This window comes from Myxine glutinosa, chromosome 4 (genome assembly GCF_964187855.1).
Source record: "Myxine glutinosa chromosome 4, kmMyxGlut1.1, whole genome shotgun sequence".
Lineage (NCBI taxonomy): Eukaryota > Metazoa > Chordata > Myxini > Myxiniformes > Myxinidae > Myxine > Myxine glutinosa.
In genome coordinates, this window is record NC_136264.1 from 87,824,685 (window position 1) to 87,841,487 (window position 16,803).

At 47.6% G+C, this 16,803-nt stretch overlaps 1 protein-coding gene across 1 annotated transcript in view; it reads left to right on the forward strand.

The window, feature by feature from the left end:
* Window positions 1-926: 926 nt before the first annotated feature.
* The window catches only part of LOC137415324 (putative G-protein coupled receptor 162), a 186,045-nt gene continuing 170,168 nt past the window's right edge, over window positions 927-16,803 (forward strand). Inside the window, exons 1-2 of the mRNA XM_068100914.2 lie at window positions 927-1,015; window positions 1,928-3,146. Coding sequence (XP_067957015.1) covers window positions 2,349-3,146 — 798 coding nt within the window. The 5' untranslated portion in view covers window positions 927-1,015; window positions 1,928-2,348. The remainder of the gene's footprint in view (window positions 1,016-1,927; window positions 3,147-16,803) is intronic.

Genomic DNA, 16,803 nt, shown 5'->3' on the forward strand with positions numbered 1-16,803 from the left:
ATATATATATATATATATATATATATATATATATATATGTACATATAATATATGTGTCTGTGTGTGTGTGTGCGAATGTGTGAGTACAAACTACAAAGTGTGTGTGTGTGTGTGTGTGTGTGTATGTGTGTGTGTGTGTGTATGTGTGAGAATGTGTGAGTACAAACTACAGTGTGTGTGTGTGTGTGTGTGTGTGAGAGTTCAAACTACAATGTGTGTGTGTGTGTGTGTGTGTGTGTGTGTGTGTGTGTGTGTGTGTGTGTGTGTGTGTGTGTGTGTGTGTGTGTGTGAATGTGCATGAGTCCAAACTACAGTGTGTGTGTGTGTGTGTGTGTGTGTGTGTGTGTGTGTGTGTGTGTGTGTGTGTGTGTGTGTGTGTGTGTGTGTGAATTCAAACGTGACCGCAGCACGTTTAAGCATGAAAGTATCTGCACGCAGATTTGGGAACAACACGTGTGCAAACGTCGGTGAGAATGAGAGAAAAAGCGCGAAACGGGACTGGAACTGGAGCTCAGGGACGTGGAGATGCTCCGATGTCTGAAGTGTTTACACGGAGCGAGGAGAGAGAACCTGAAAATGTTTGGAGGGGTGGGCTGCTGCAAATTGACAGACGGTTGGCTGGGGGACATTTGGGGGAAGGGGTGGGTGGGTGGGGGACATTTGGGGGAAGGGGTGGGTGGGTGGGGGACATTTGGGGGAAGGGGTGGGTGGGTGGGGGAGATTTGGGGGAAGGGGGGGTGGGTGGGGGAGAGAAGAAGAGTGAGTAACAAACGTACAGCAGTAGATATGGAACACGAGCCACGTGTCCCCCGTGATTATTACATCCAAGAGTGGGCGGGCTCATCATGCGCGCGCCCCCAGGTGGGCGTCGTCACGACCCACAGCAATCATTTCCATTGCAACTCTTCCGAGGATCAGGTCGTGTCTGCACAGAGAGGAGCCGCCTGGAAGCAGAATCTGCGGACAGCGATACTAAAGCCTCCTCTACTTACAAGGAAGTCCACACGCACAGCAGGTAAAGTCGGGGGATTGGTGAGTAGCGAGTCGGGGGCCATACAGCATGGTATTCCGGATTGTGTATGAAGATTATCAACTGCTCTGAACGACCACTTGTTTTTTTTTTTTTAATCAGCCAAGATGTCTTCAGCCAGGTCCTTCAAAGCAGATCATGATGTGCTGATTGATGAAGGGTCTTCTGAAGTGGTCTCTGAATCATTCAGGGCTCAGGCAAGTGTAGTGCTGATTATGGGGGTAAACACCAGTGGGGGCTTCGGCAAAGCGATGGCTCCTGGGAATATTTCCTTGCGAGCGGGCAGGGGAAGGTGCAAAGCAACACCTGCGTGCACGACCTTGCTTGGTTCTGATTTTCGTGCAGATCCTCGGGCGACGCCATTCCATTCGGTCTCGTGCATGGCGAGTTGGCGTAAAACGTTCGAAATTGGCATTATCCTCGCCCCACTCACACGATCACTCTGTCGGCGAATGGAGAAACGATGCATGCTGAACGCACGGACTCGCGGCTGAAATGTAAATTCGGCATTTGCCTTGCATTGCCCAATAAACGACAAGACTCTCAAGCTTAACTTGTGTGACACCTGTGTAGGCCTGTATACCTGCCAGGTCCCTCTGGCCATTAAGGTAGGATCCAAACAGGCTTTCTGTGGGAATCTGATCAACTACCACCACTCAGATCTATGCGATTCACTTAAAAATCTGTTGTGGAAGGCATTGCACACCTAAGTCCACTTGCTTCGTGTGGTACATGAGGCCAGCGATTGACCTGTAATCACGTCCATCCATTGCTTTGATGTCGTGCTTAGGTTCAATTTAATGCCCCGTTCATTTTTTTCCAGGTTGGAGATCACGAAAAGACGCAGCAAGCAGTTATTGCTGTCTGGACACAATAACTTGATGTTCTTCCATGCAGATGCCTCAACCCACTCTGAACATCCCTCAGCACGTGACCTCGGCAGCTTGATTAAGTGATGCGGAGGATTTGATTGCAATTTGGAATTAATCAATGCAAGAACTCTTGCAAATGCTTTTGCTTTGCCTTTGAAGACTCTTGATGGTACTGCTGTAATCCTTTGGAGATCCTCAAAATCTGAGCGGCAGTGGAGAAACCTGATTGCCATGTATATGGCATGGGCACAGCTGAGATGTTATCCAAACGTTTCGTTCTTTCCATGCCTGCAATCACCGCATGTCCATTCTTCACCCACATGCCTATGATGGAGTCAGTTGTGGTTGACCCGCAACAAGCCACACATCTTACATTTGCACAACTTCAACAATAGTTTGTGAGTTTTGATCTGAAGAGATACTTGCACGCTGATGTAGACACCACCATGCCCGTGAGTCCCAATGATGGTGCAAACATGTACGAGAATGCTATCTCCTGGCTGGTGTGTGCTTTGCTGGCCATTGTTTCCAACTCCTGGGCAATATTCAGCATCTCAGCCAAGCAGAAGAAGTGGAAAGCCCTGGAGTCCCTGCTGTGTACACTAGCAGGTACGCACATTCTCACTGCCATAGTCCCCATCGTTATGTTCTCCGTTATCAACTTGCGAAAGAGCACACCACCTTACGACTGGAGTGAGGGTCTCTGCAAAGTTTTTGTGTCGAGTTTCTACACTCTGGCGCTCGTCACTTGCTTCACTGTAGCGTCATTGGCCTACCATCGAATGTGGATGGTTCGGTGGCCCGTCAACTACAGACTTAGTAATACGCGCAAGCAGGCCGTACAGGCCATCATGGGGATCTGGACAGTTTCCTTCATTCTCTCCACTTTACCTGCCGTTGGTTGGCACGATACGTCGGAACGTTTCTACACCAACAACTGCCAGTTCTTGGTAACGAAAATAGGTCTTGGTTTCGGTGCCTGCTTCCTCACCTTGCAAGGCGGCTCTGTGGCCATGGGCCTTTCGTGCGCCGCAATCACCCTCTACCACACGTTCCACCCGGGTGCCCGGCGGGCCGTTGAGAAAAAGGCTCTCAACGTACCGACGATCATCGTCGAGGACACCACTGGGAAGAGGCGGTCATCCGTCGATGGTTCTGAACCCTTGCACACATCGCTGCAGATCACCTACTTGATCAGCATCATCGTTTTTTTCTACAACTGTCTCACCGGGATTCCTATGCTGGTAGGTCAGTGACTTGCTTCAAATTTGAAATGTGATGCTGATAGTTGTGGTTAGTTTGTTCTTCATCATAATAGTAAGAACACTACCAACAACAACAACAACACAAGTTTCTGCAATGCTTTACCAAATAAAGGCAAAAAATGCAATTAAACCAAATAAAATTACTAAATAAATATTTCCCAAAAAATGCAATTTACCAAATATTTACCAAATAAATATTTACCAAAAAATGCAATTTACCAAATAAAATTACCAAATAAATATTTACCAAAAAATGCAATTTACCAAATAAAATTACCAAATAAATATTTACCAAAAAATGCAATTTACCAAATAAATATTTACCAAAAAATGCAATTTGCAAAATAAAATTACCAAATAAATATTTACCAAAAACTGCAATTTACCAAATAAAATTACCAAATAAATATTTACCAAAAAATGCAATTTACCAAATAAATATTTACCAAAAAATGCAATTTGCCAAATAAAATTACCAAATAAATATTTACCAAAAAATGCAATTTGCCCAATAAAATTACCAAATAAATATTTACCAAAAACTGCAATTTACCAAATAAAATTACCAAATAAATATTTACCAAAAAATGCAATTTACCAAATAAATATTTACCAAAAACTGCAATTTACCAAATAAAATGCAGTGTGCCAAATAAGTACAAGGAACTTTAACACAGGCCTTTATATCCGTCAAACTTGTTAATTGCTAACCTATAATTGTTTTGTCTGTGCTCACACATCCACCGAACTGTTTGCATTTCCACCCTTTCCAGCCTTCGTTGATGCTCTACGTTCATTACCCATGTCTTGCTCCCATAAATCATAACACTTCTCACACATTACACTTTTTTAATGCTGAGCCTGAAGCAAGGAAGCAGCAGGCCCCATTTTTTGAAGTTGTTGGTATCACGCAGCCAGGGTCAGGTTCAAACTACGAACCTCCCAGACTCAAAGCGGACACTCTAACCATTACACCATCTAGTCTGGTATGCTTGTTGGTTGTCGTTTGTACTCCTATTAACATAATGTTGTTTGAACATATTGCTGTGTAATTTATAGATTGGAAAATAGTGAGTTTAATACGTAAATAGGTTATTCCTTGTACGTATACACGTTTTGTGGCATTTATGTATTATATACTCGATTAATTGTAGGAGAGGGAGGGATAGATGGAAGGGGGCTGGAGGAAGAGAATGGTCAACGATTGAACAGAAAATATGATGGCATGGGAGTAATGGAGAGGGAAGAAAAAGAGGTTTAGGAAGACATGAGTATAATGAGAGGTGAGAGAGGAAGTCTGAAAAAAAATTCACCTTATTTGCATGTGTAATAAATAGATAATAATAATAAGAAACTAATGTAGTTTCTACATTTCGTAATAATGAGAAACTCACTGCTTCATAATGAGAAATGAGAAACTCACAGCTTCCATGGTTCAGATGCCCAAAAATGTGTTTAATTACGCACTATTGCACTAGTAACTGATAACAGCGGAAGAGTACAATGGAACCTGTAATTTCATTGTGGAATCTCAACATCCTCAGGGAATCTCAACGTTTTGGAGTCTGCAGCCATCATTTCCTGGAATCGGCTGCTTAATGACCACGATAAAAATTCTTCAGTGGAAGATTTCGAAGGCTCTTGCATTACCGTGGTCCCTCAGGGCATGATATATCTTCTTCAAGATGACACTAATGCAACAATCTTAAACATACGATATAGCATGTTTGAATTGCAACGGTCTTCTCTGGGTTCAACTTCTGACATACAATATAAACTGTAATCAGAACACATTAATCCAGCCGTCCCATCTGCTTACATTCCCTTGTGGATTTTGAAAACGTGTTTCAATGCTAGTAGGCCGGTAAATTGGTTGAACTCTTAAAAATGAATTTCTACCTTAACCCATAAAATGCGTCGGGTCATGATCATGGCCGAAATGCACAGGTCGACCGGTCACGATTGTGGCCCTACCAAATCTTGTCATTATATGGGTGTGTTCCAGCCACTATTTGTATTGTTACGGATTGGTCACTTCCACCTTTGTTGTTATTATTTACTGAGTTGTATGAGGCAGCAACAGTGGCAGATGACTATGCCTTGACCCACAGGATGGGGTTTCACAAACCTATTTTCCCGCCTAGAGGTAGCCAGGGGAGTTACATTAAATCAGGTTTGGAGAGCAAATTCTCATGGAAGCGGCCCAGAGAGGAGTATTGAGCAAAATCTTGTACCTCAAATTTTAGTGACTGACTGCCCAAGGCAGACCTACCTTTCAGGGGGCCCGAGGCAGACCATGGGATTTTCCTCCGGGCTTACTTGCGCTTTTTGCAGGAAACCTGGGCATTTGATGTCCCAGTTATGCCCTGAAAAGGAGAAATCAGGATCGAAGTCAGGCTAGTTCAACTCCGAATGCGTTGGCCAGTGTGAAAAATCGTCCATGTGTTACGGATCCATCACTTCCGCCTTTGTTGTTATTATATACTTGTAGGATCTTTAGTTTCAGGTAATATTGTTGTTAAGATTTTTGTGTGAAATGGAGATGACTTTAGTAAAAGGTAAAAAGAACTGTTTGTGGAGGAAAAAGAAAAATGCGGCAAAGATCCGGAAGAGAAGGGAAGAGGAGGAAGAGACGGCCATGGGAGAGATACAGCCGTGAATCGCATCGAGGCTGCGAGTGGACTTTTTTGATATTGGTCGTGAAAGGGGTTGCCCGCGACATCGTCCTATATTTGAAATTAAAATTAAATGTCTCAGGTTTTATTACCAAGCGTGAGTTATTGATGGAGAAAAATCAAGCGCCTCCATTACAGGCTGATATGCCATTTTGTCCTCGAAGAGACTGTCCGCTTGGTGCATCTTGTTTTATCTTTGGGATTTCCAGATCGACCTCATCGTGTTGATTGTCGTTGGTTTCCATATCGACTCAATTCCCATATCGACCTCTCACCTCGTAACTCCTTGTCTGCCGTTGTGCCTATACCTGCCTGTTCTCGTCATTCTGCATGGCTTCAACCAGCGTGGGGATCCATGCACGGACTTTGGGGAATGTTACAGTCCACTCACGTTTGTCGTGTCGTGAGTTCATTGCTTTGAGAGCATTGGGGAATGATGGTACCATCATATGTATTGTTCATTTGATGCAAGTGATATTTTCATTGTACTTTCTTTAAGAGTGTTATTATTGTGTATTTGAGAGTTCTTAATACAATTACTTGTTTTGTTCTACAATTGCATTGGTGTGGTTTTACCATGGTATATTAGAACACTCAAAATAACAAATCTTTCTGCCGTGTTCCTGCTCCAGACTCTGAGGTGCACCAAAACCGTGGTTTGGGGAGGGAACATGAAACAGAAATTGGGGGCTCATCCGGGATTGAATTCCCCAACATTTTCGTCTGGGATAGAATTCCCCAACATCGTCATCTGGGATTGAATTCCCTAACATACACAAAATTTGACATTCCCTAACATTCCCAAATTTGACAATTTTTGTGTGATGGTTAACAGGCTTGCTAACTAATAGTCACATTGGTGCTTGATGTGGAAATTTTTGTGACGTCCCCTAATGAGGCACAGTTCGAGGTGTTAAAAAGATCGAAACTTCGGACATTTGCCAAATACTGTAACTTGGAGGCCCGAGTTAATATGACGAAGGCAGAGATTCAGACGTTGGTGGTAGAATATTTAGTGGGATAAAGAAAATGGGAAGAGGTAGCATTGGATTGGTTACCACAGGAAAAAGGAAATATGGAGCTCCGGAAAATGGAGATGCAACTGCAGAGCCAAGAAAGATTAGAAGGGTTGGATTTGAAAGCAGAAAAGGAACGAGAGGAAAGAAAAGCAGAAAAGGAACTCGAGGAGAAAAGAGCAGAGGAACAAAAAGCAGAAAAGAGCAGAAAAGGAACGATAACTCGAGAAGAGCAGAGGAAAGGAGAGCCGAAAGGGACTTGAAGGAACAGGACATGGAGTATCAGAGGGAAATTAAACTCGAGGAGCTTGAATTACTGGGAGGACGGAGAGAAATCTTATCCATGCTGGTTAGTTCGACTACAAGTCAAAACTCTTGGGATATTGGTCGGCATGTAAGATTGGTTCTACCCTTTAATGAAAAGGAGGTCGGCAAGTTCTTTTTACACTTTGAAAAGGTGGCTCAGATGTTAAAATGGCCAGTGGAGTCATGGACTATGTTAGTACAAAGTGTTCTGGTGGGTAAAGCTCAAGATATCTATTCGCCTTTACCGATTCGAGAAGAGCTTTACCGATTTCGAGAAGAGCGAGAAGAGCAGAGCTGCTCTTCGAGAAGAGCAGACGATTAAGAAAGCCATTCCCAAAGCCTATGAATTGATCCCGAAGCTTACCGACAAAAATTTAGGAATTTCAGGAAGCAGAAGATTTCCAGGAAGAATGAGACCCTTGTGGAGTTTGCCAGAGAGAAGGAAACTATGTTTGACACGTGCATAGAAAAGTGCTTAAGTTGCCCTGAGGGCATTATCAATCAAATAAAGAGTGTGGCATGATGTCGCATATAGATGAGACCAGACAATATATGCAGATTACCCCTCCTTGCAGGTTATTCGTGAAGCATCTGGGTTTTTTTTTTAATGGGAAAGCCAATGACAAGTTCAATATCTGGAAGAATACATCCCACCTCTTTCATATTACTGTCTTCAGCTGGATTTGAATGCATGAACCCTGGGATGCAAGCCTGCCAGAGTAGGAACCGCCTTCAGAGGCCATTTTTCGTCGCAGAGCGGGGATTGGCCTTTTTTTTGGGCAACGTGGTCCCCTTTTTGAAGCAGTTTTATGGCCGGATGCCCTTCTGCTGCCAATCCTGTTAGTCGCCTTTTGCAACACGCAGGGAATTACCAGTGAACTGGTACTCAATTTGCCGACCTCCTGTCTGAGTAGGTCTACGCATTATAATTATTGTTATAACCATTTTATGATTTAACCAGACTCGGCATTGCAATGTTTAGAGCATCTGTTGCAATAGTTTGCCATCCATGGAGAGGAGGAAATTCCTCCTTAGGAAATGCACCACTGTGTGTGGTGAAAAGAGATTGCTCACTGCCACGTGTCCTTCTCTCCATCCCTTTGATCTCACACTTCAATTATGCTGTTAGTGTTTCTCCCTCTCCATTTTGTATCCAGCTCTAGCCTTAATCATGTACACAAAAATGAAAATAAAGATTGTATGAAGTACATTCAAGCATATATATATATATATATATATTGTTACAGACACGACTTTGATGTTAAAGTGGGCCGAGCGGAATGGCCGTCGTGTCCGCACAAATTACCCGATCGTACTCGAACGTCGACGAAGCCGCGCTACGCTGGCTCAATAGGAAAGAGAAGACACCCGGCTGGGTTATAATGACACAATACGACACCAGGGGTTCAGTTCTCAAGACCTCCGGAGGAGGTTATATTCGTGCGGAAGGTCAGATTACAGGGACGAGAGGTACATCATAGGAAGACAGGCACTTAGACACAACCTTATATTATTCCCGACAGACCACAGAGAAACAGGACAAAAACTGACTCACACGGGGATTGATGACAAGGAAAGCGGGTATTTGATGGCCAGCACAAGGTGCACCTTGTGCTCAGGGACAGGATGGCGCGGCCCAACAGATGCAGGAGGTCTCTCAGCGCTCGAGGTGGCGTCTTGTCGTCTCAAGCTGGGGGCGCATCTTACGTCACGTCCGGCAAGCGGCTGCGTATATCCGGCGGGGAGTGACACGCCCTCGGCTCGTTAGCTCCGCCTCGTGGAATCGGCACGTTGCTTCTCATTGGGTGCGTGCGGGGGGGGTTACTGGCTCCGCCCCTGACGAGGAGCTGACAGCCAGCCCCTTCGGGGTAACCCCGTGGAGCGCATGGTCTGGAGCTAATCGAGCCGGTGTGAGGACGCATCCTCCCCCGCTCCGCCGCCATCTCCTCTGTTGTTGTTGTAATTGTTGTTGTAGTTGTTGTTATTGTTGTTGTTTGGGGAAGAAGATGGGAGGAGGTATGGGAAAGGTCCTAAACTCACTACTGATGCCATATAATCACATTCTGGTGCAACGAAGAGTCATAATTAATGGAGACGAGGCCTTAACTGACATAGAATAAGAATAACTAGGAAGATGTCCGAAAGTTGTCTACGTGTGGTGCGGTGGACCTGGGCACGACATTTAATGGGGGAATAAGGGGGAGGTCGGCTCTACTGATTGTTATTTACATGCAATGGGACTAGGGAATGGGGGACTGGGGAAAGTTGGGGAGTATTGGAGAAAATAGGGGAATATTTACAAGCGGATATGGAGGCCAAATTCCATATTCGCAACATTGCACCCTTCTCTACCCTCGGGGCGTCCCGACCCGATAAATTTTTACCTACTTTAGTGTGGCACGCAATGTAGTTCCCTCTACTATTAACTCTACCCTGAGTGCGACAGTTTTACAGATATTCACAAATGAGTAAATATGTCCCCCTGCGACGTTGCACCCTTCTCCTCACAGAAACACACCCACAGGATAACCGAATCCGGAAAGAATTCTCAAACTAAACATACAGCCGGTAGGGAGCATTATTTACAAGACTATGCTGCTATTTACACTACGATCCAGGACCTGTTTTTGGAGGAACACATGCAGATGTTATGCATAGAGAGAGCGCGCTTGCCAGCATCGATACACCAACCCACGAGTGCTCTGTGGCCGACGGCCTTTAATAACGTGCAGAGCACCCTTCCCGAGCATCAAAAGCACCACCCCACCACCAATCGGTGCAGTCACCATTGTTCATTGGAATAAAAATAAATTCGACAACCCCTAACCCTGCAGGTGTCTCTTGCTCTTCTTGTGGTGCACTTGGTGGTAACTAAAAGTGGTTCACCTGTATGGCATAGGTGCCACGTTGACCCATAGGTCCATCCCCGGGTGGTGCTTGGCCGCAAACGAACTGCGGTCCATTGTGGGTGGCCACAAACATTGCGGTCCATATGGTGTATCGATCCCGGCAGCAAACAGCGAAAGTGCAGGCCCACAACTGCGCAGCCAGCACCTCTCTCTCCTCTCTCTCTACCCCAAAGCCAGATCCTCGGAGGTGGGAGACAAAAGAAGAAACAAGTGAGTAAGGTGGTAAGGGCGCAAAAGTGCACGCAATGTAAGGTGATGCACACTGGGGGCACATGGGAACCAGGTGAGACAGGTACGTTCCTATCGTACGCCCCCCCCCCACCAGGTAACCTACATGGCCCCTCCCTTACCCCTTACTGCATCCACAAAACACAACACTACCCATAAACATCTACTTTACAAATCGACAAACATCCCTACTGTCTTCCCCGTTCCTCCCATAAACCAAATTCGTCTTCTCTCCCTCCTAACCAATCAAATTTGCCATTTTCAACTCTCATCAAAATTTGCCATTTTCAACTCAACATCAAAATTTGCCATTACCAATTCATCATCAGTCCCTCCTAGGGAGGGAGAGATGGAATCACCCCAATGTCTCATCCACGTCGTGATGCGTCTCACCAATCCACACAGCAATTCTCATTTCCTGCACACAGAACAAAGAAAACACAGGTGTGGAGTCATCATCATCACCACAGGTAAGTGGCTGCGTATGGTGCGACAGGTTCATCAATCCTAACTATTTCCTAAATGACTTTAACAACTTTACACTACCCGGGGTCTTTCTCCGGCCAAACCATTGGCCCTCTTACACTATGGGTTCTAACAACCAATTCCCATTGGCCAAACTGTGGTGCTTTTCAAATTTGGGGTCTCACTCCCCCGATTCATCTCCCGGTGCCCTCGCACAATTTCTGGGCTGCGGCGTGTACCTCTCCCAGTGGGTCTACCCACCTGCACACCTCCACCACTGCAGTTGCCTCCGAGCTTACCTGCTCCTTACCCTAACCTAACTACCTGGGGAAGGCCCTCTGGCTCTCTCCCCACTCCGTGCCCTCTCTGGCACTGGGCTGCCCGATCCACACCCGGGATCCTCAGGCACCCACTCACAACTACCGGCTCCCAGAGCCCACCTGCGGCCTCACCTGGCCGACATCCTCACAGTGGTGGAGTGCCCAACCAACTACACACACTAACAGGCTACACGCCCAGCCATTTCCACAACACTAATGCACCCATTCACAACACCATTCTGCAACCGCACCACAAATGCCAATATCCAACCACAATTTACCTGCACCCTCTACCTAACACTTACACTACCCGCCCCGGGTACTCGTGAAAGGGGTCCACTCTTCCCCCATCCACACCTTCGCACCATGCACACCACTCCGTACCACTCACTCCAACTCTCTCCACACACCTGTACCTGCACACCTGTGCTCTCACACCTGGTGCCACCTGCACCCTTCTCTCCCCAAGCGCATTCGCGCTGATCCACAACACTCACTACTCATACACTGCTCCACACACCTGTCCAGTTGCACACCTGTGCAATCACACCTGTTCAATTCTCACAAACACGGCATCATCTCAGCTAACTACTCCCTTCTGAAACTTGCGCTTCCCAGTCGTCCCTTTAAACTATTGCGCTCCCTCGTCATTATAATCCACACTAATCTACCTGCGTCCCCACTACAGGTATCAGTCACTAACTAATCTTAACGTTACCTAATGTCATCTTCGCTAGATCCCTACAATATATCCTAACCCACCCGGGCCAGTTTTCACTGCCATACACCCCATAAGCTATAGCTCCTTTGCCCCCACACATGGGAAGGATGGTGGATTTGCCATCCCACCACATCGGGGGTCTCTCACTATCAATTTTGTTCGTCCAGATTTCCAACCAATTCAAAAATTTTCCATTTACTGCCAATTCTATTCACTTTTCTAAATTTTGTATCAAATCACTACTATCACTATCACCATCACCCGTCTACTTATTAGGTCCTCTCGGTGCGCCAATCCCTGTCCAAAGCCCGGCTTCGTAAAGCCAAGCAATGGATGCTGGTTGTTTTGTGCCGGCGGCTGGATGCGTCCGGCACTCGGTGCAGGGACGGGGGCTTACCCGGGCCGAGATCCCACGCATCACCTCGGCGTGGAGCCATCCAATGTCCCGATCTCGACCTGCCGGCACGTCTCACCAAAAAGTGGTCGCCATGACGACCCTTTCTATCGGGCTGCCAGCTCCGCCTATTGGAGCACGGACGCGGCCGTTCAAAGCGAGGCCCAGCGTGGGTCGCGCACGGCGGTCCTTTCGAACCCGCCGTGGCTCGGATCCCCGCTGGTTCTCGCGGCACGCGAAGCCCGGCACGCACCGAGGGCCTGCTTCGGCTAAAAGTCGCTCTAACCTCTAACCCGTTTAATGTCGATGCTTCACCTGCATGCTTACACCCCGAAGCCCGTTCCTTGCTCACACATCCAGCCGTGCTCATGCTCCTCGTACCTTTCCTTACACACCCAGGCACACCCATTCCACTCACAGCCTTGGTCACACACCTGACCACCGAACACTTTGGCACACATTCGTTGCTCGCACACCTCACCAATACACCTCTTCGCGCCCCCTCCTCGGTCACCTCCTCTGTGACAATCACAGGTGTGCCCTCATTCGCACACCCAACCACGTGCCTCACCACCAACTCCAGCGTGCATTCCCACTCACGCTCTACCATTCCAGGTGTACATCCTTCCATCCCAGGTGTACATCCTCGCTCACCTGTCACAACCAGCTCACTCTCCTTGTCACTCTCACTACTCTCACCTCCACTCGTGACAACGCACTCTTTCCTCATGTACCTGTCCATCACACACCTTTCTCGCGCACACTCTCCCGTTACACCCTCTGTAACACTCACCACAGGTGGACACTCTTCCTTACTTCTGACAGCGCACTCTTTCCTCATGCACCTGTCCGTTACACACCTTTCTCGCGCACACTCTCCCGTTACGCCCTCTGTAACACTCACCACAGGTGGACACTCTTCCTTACTTCTGACAGCGCACTCTTTCCTCATGCACCTGTCCGTCACACACCTTTCTCGCGCACACTCTTGCGTTACACCCTCTGTAACACTCCCCACAGGTGTGCATTCTTCCTTGCCTTTGACAGCGCACTCTTTCCTCAGGCACCTGTCCGTTACACACCTTTCTCGCGCACACTCTCCCGTCACACCCTCTGTAACACTCACCACACCGCGCTTCCATGTACTCCCTCGCACACACGCTACGACCGACTCACTCTCGCCAGCACCCTCACTACTCCTTGGCACGCACTTTTTTCTCACACACCCCAGAGTCGGACTTTCTCGCACACCTCCTCTTTCGCACACCAGACCTGTCGCACACTTCACCAATGGCCTCTCACGAACACCCGGGTCTATCTCGACCCCCAAGCTTATTAAATCCCCTGGCGTATCATACGCACGACCATATTGGTCACCACTTACACCGGGTCCTCTTCCTCTTCGCTTCTCCTCCATCACCTGCGAATCCCTCATCCGGTTAATGAGCACATCACGATCCAAACACAGACTTTGGACCAATTCTTTTATCTCCTCTTTTATCTCTTTGTTATCCCCTCTCCGTCGCTTCTTAATTTCGCTCACCCCTTCTTCCACTTCTTCTAATTTGTGCCTCACCTCTTTTATTCCCCGGTACGTCTCCTCAAGCTCATCCTCTAAGGCTACCTTGACCGTTTCCAGGTGCGTCCTCACCTGCCGGTCCTTCGTCTCCATTACCTCTATCACCTCGTCCAACCTCGTTGTCAGTCCCTCACGTACCATCTGACATTCCCTCTTTGTCGCTATCAAGTCGTTTTTTATGTCGTTTTGTGTCGCTTTTAAACCTCCTAATACCGCAGTGTTCCTTTGAACCTGCTCCACTAACTCCGTCTGTCCCACCGTCAGCTGCTCCACCTCCTGCGTCAGGTCCTCTATGCCCCCTTGTAACTTTACAGTCCCCTTTCTCACCTCCTTTTCCATGTGCTCCTCACAGTGCCTCACCTCCTCGCGCACTCCTCCGACCTCCTCACTCACTCCTCTTCTGATCTCCTCTCCCATCACTTGCATCTCCTGCCCAGATGCCACCCTCATCTGCTCCATTTCCTCCCTGTGAGCATCCAGTTTGGTTTCTACCCCCATTCTGACCCCCTCTATCTGCTGCTCCATTTGTTTAACTTCCCTTTCCGCTTGGTCCCTCATGTCCCTCAATTTGCCTTCCATACTGTTTTCTAACCCCTCTAACCCCTTTTGCATCCCTTCCATTTGATTCTCTTGAGCGGCCATTCTGTTTTCTACCCCCATTAACCCATTTCTCACCTCTTTTATCCCGTTGTCTAACCCCTCAAAATTATTGTCTAACTTCCCAAATTTCTTGTCTAACTCCTCAAAATTATTGTCTAACTTCCCAAATTTCTTGTCTAACTCCTCAAAATTATTGTCTAACTTCCCAAATTTCTTGTCTAACCCCTCACCAGTACCCCTCGCTTCGTCCCTCATTACCCCCATTTGGCCCTCTAATCGCTCACCCTGAGCCCTCATTCCCACAATTTGGTCTCCCATTCGTTCCATAAGGGCCCTCATTTGCAACATAAAAAGGTTCGGATCCACCAGGGGCGCTGCCACGGTCGCGGGCGTGGACGCCGTGGCCACCTCGTGCGTGACAACGCTATTTTGCGACCCTGCCGCCCTCACTGCTTCGCTCTCCTCCTGTCCCTCATTTTGGTCCTGGATCGACCCTACCTCACTCTCCCCTACCGGACCCCAGCCGTCTTGATCCGCCATAGCGCGACTTGCAAAATTCGAGTTTCGTAAAACAAAACAAATTTCGGCCGCTCCAAATTTTGACCAAATTTTTTTTTTTCCTCTATTCGTTTTTTTTTTTTTTCAAAATTTGGTCGGGCCTCGAATCTCACTCCCGACACCAATTGTTACAGACACGACTTTGATGTTAAAGTGGGCCGAGCGGAATGGCCGTCGTGTCCGCACAAATTACCCGATCGTACTCGAACGTCGACGAAGCCGCGCTACGCTGGCTCAATAGGAAAGAGAAGACACCCGGCTGGGTTATAATGACACAATACGACACCAGGGGTTCAGTTCTCAAGACCTCCGGAGGAGGTTATATTCGTGCGGAAGGTCAGATTACAGGGACGAGAGGTACATCATAGGAAGACAGGCACTTAGACACAACCTTATATTATTCCCGACAGACCACAGAGAAACAGGACAAAAACTGACTCACACGGGGATTGATGACAAGGAAAGCGGGTATTTGATGGCCAGCACAAGGTGCACCTTGTGCTCAGGGACAGGATGGCGCGGCCCAACAGATGCAGGAGGTCTCTCAGCGCTCGAGGTGGCGTCTTGTCGTCTCAAGCTGGGGGCGCATCTTACGTCACGTCCGGCAAGCGGCTGCGTATATCCGGCGGGGAGTGACACGCCCTCGGCTCGTTAGCTCCGCCTCGTGGAATCGGCACGTTGCTTCTCATTGGGTGCGTGCGGGGGGGGTTACTGGCTCCGCCCCTGACGAGGAGCTGACAGCCAGCCCCTTCGGGGTAACCCCGTGGAGCGCATGGTCTGGAGCTAATCGAGCCGGTGTGAGGACGCATCCTCCCCCGCTCCGCCGCCATCTCCTCTGTTGTTGTTGTAATTGTTGTTGTAGTTGTTGTTATTGTTGTTGTTTGGGGAAGAAGATGGGAGGAGGTATGGGAAAGGTCCTAAACTCACTACTGATGCCATATAATCACATTCTGGTGCAACGAAGAGTCATAATTAATGGAGACGAGGCCTTAACTGACATAGAATAAGAATAACTAGGAAGATGTCCGAAAGTTGTCTACGTGTGGTGCGGTGGACCTGGGCACGACATTTAATGGGGGAATAAGGGGAAGGTCGGCTCTACTGATTGTTATTTACATGCAATGGGACTAGGGAATGGGGGACTGGGGAAAGTTGGGGAGTATTGGAGAAAATAGGGGAATATTTACAAGCGGATATGGAGGCCAAATTCCATATTCGCAACAATATATATATATATATATATGTATATTGTTATGTCGGTGGGGTAGTGATGACTTTAGACCAGGTAGATTTGTATAGGTAGCCTACTCTGTTGATGTAATAAGTACTTGTTAGCACGGATATCGGATTAAGTGTATATTATTTGTCCCGTCGCGAGGGGGCAGGGCATGTTAACTAGCTTGGGGAATAAGGGTAAATTATCCCTTGTACGTTGTTCCCTTGGTGATTTATCCTTTGCCCCTTTTGGTACGGCACCATAGACACTAGTTAGAATTGCCATTGAATCACACTATATAACAATAAAAACCAACCGGAAGGCAGGCATCGAGCACTAGGGCTGAAAAACCCACCTGGCAGACACACATAGCTCAGGCAGGCCGAGAGCCACACCCAGAAAGGCAGTGATTGGGCAGGAGTTGACCAACAGGAAGGCCGGGGTAGGAAGCAACTCGCTGATTGATAGAGGGAAGGGCAAGTAGGAAGCATCACGCTGATTGGCAAGGCATGACTGACGACGTCAGAAGGCGGACTGCGTGCTGATTGGTTGGGAGCTTGGCCTGTGGTGTTGGCCTGCAGAGATTGGAAGAAAACGACCGATGACGTCAGAGTGGGACATTAAAATAACTCTCACCGGCATTTTTTCT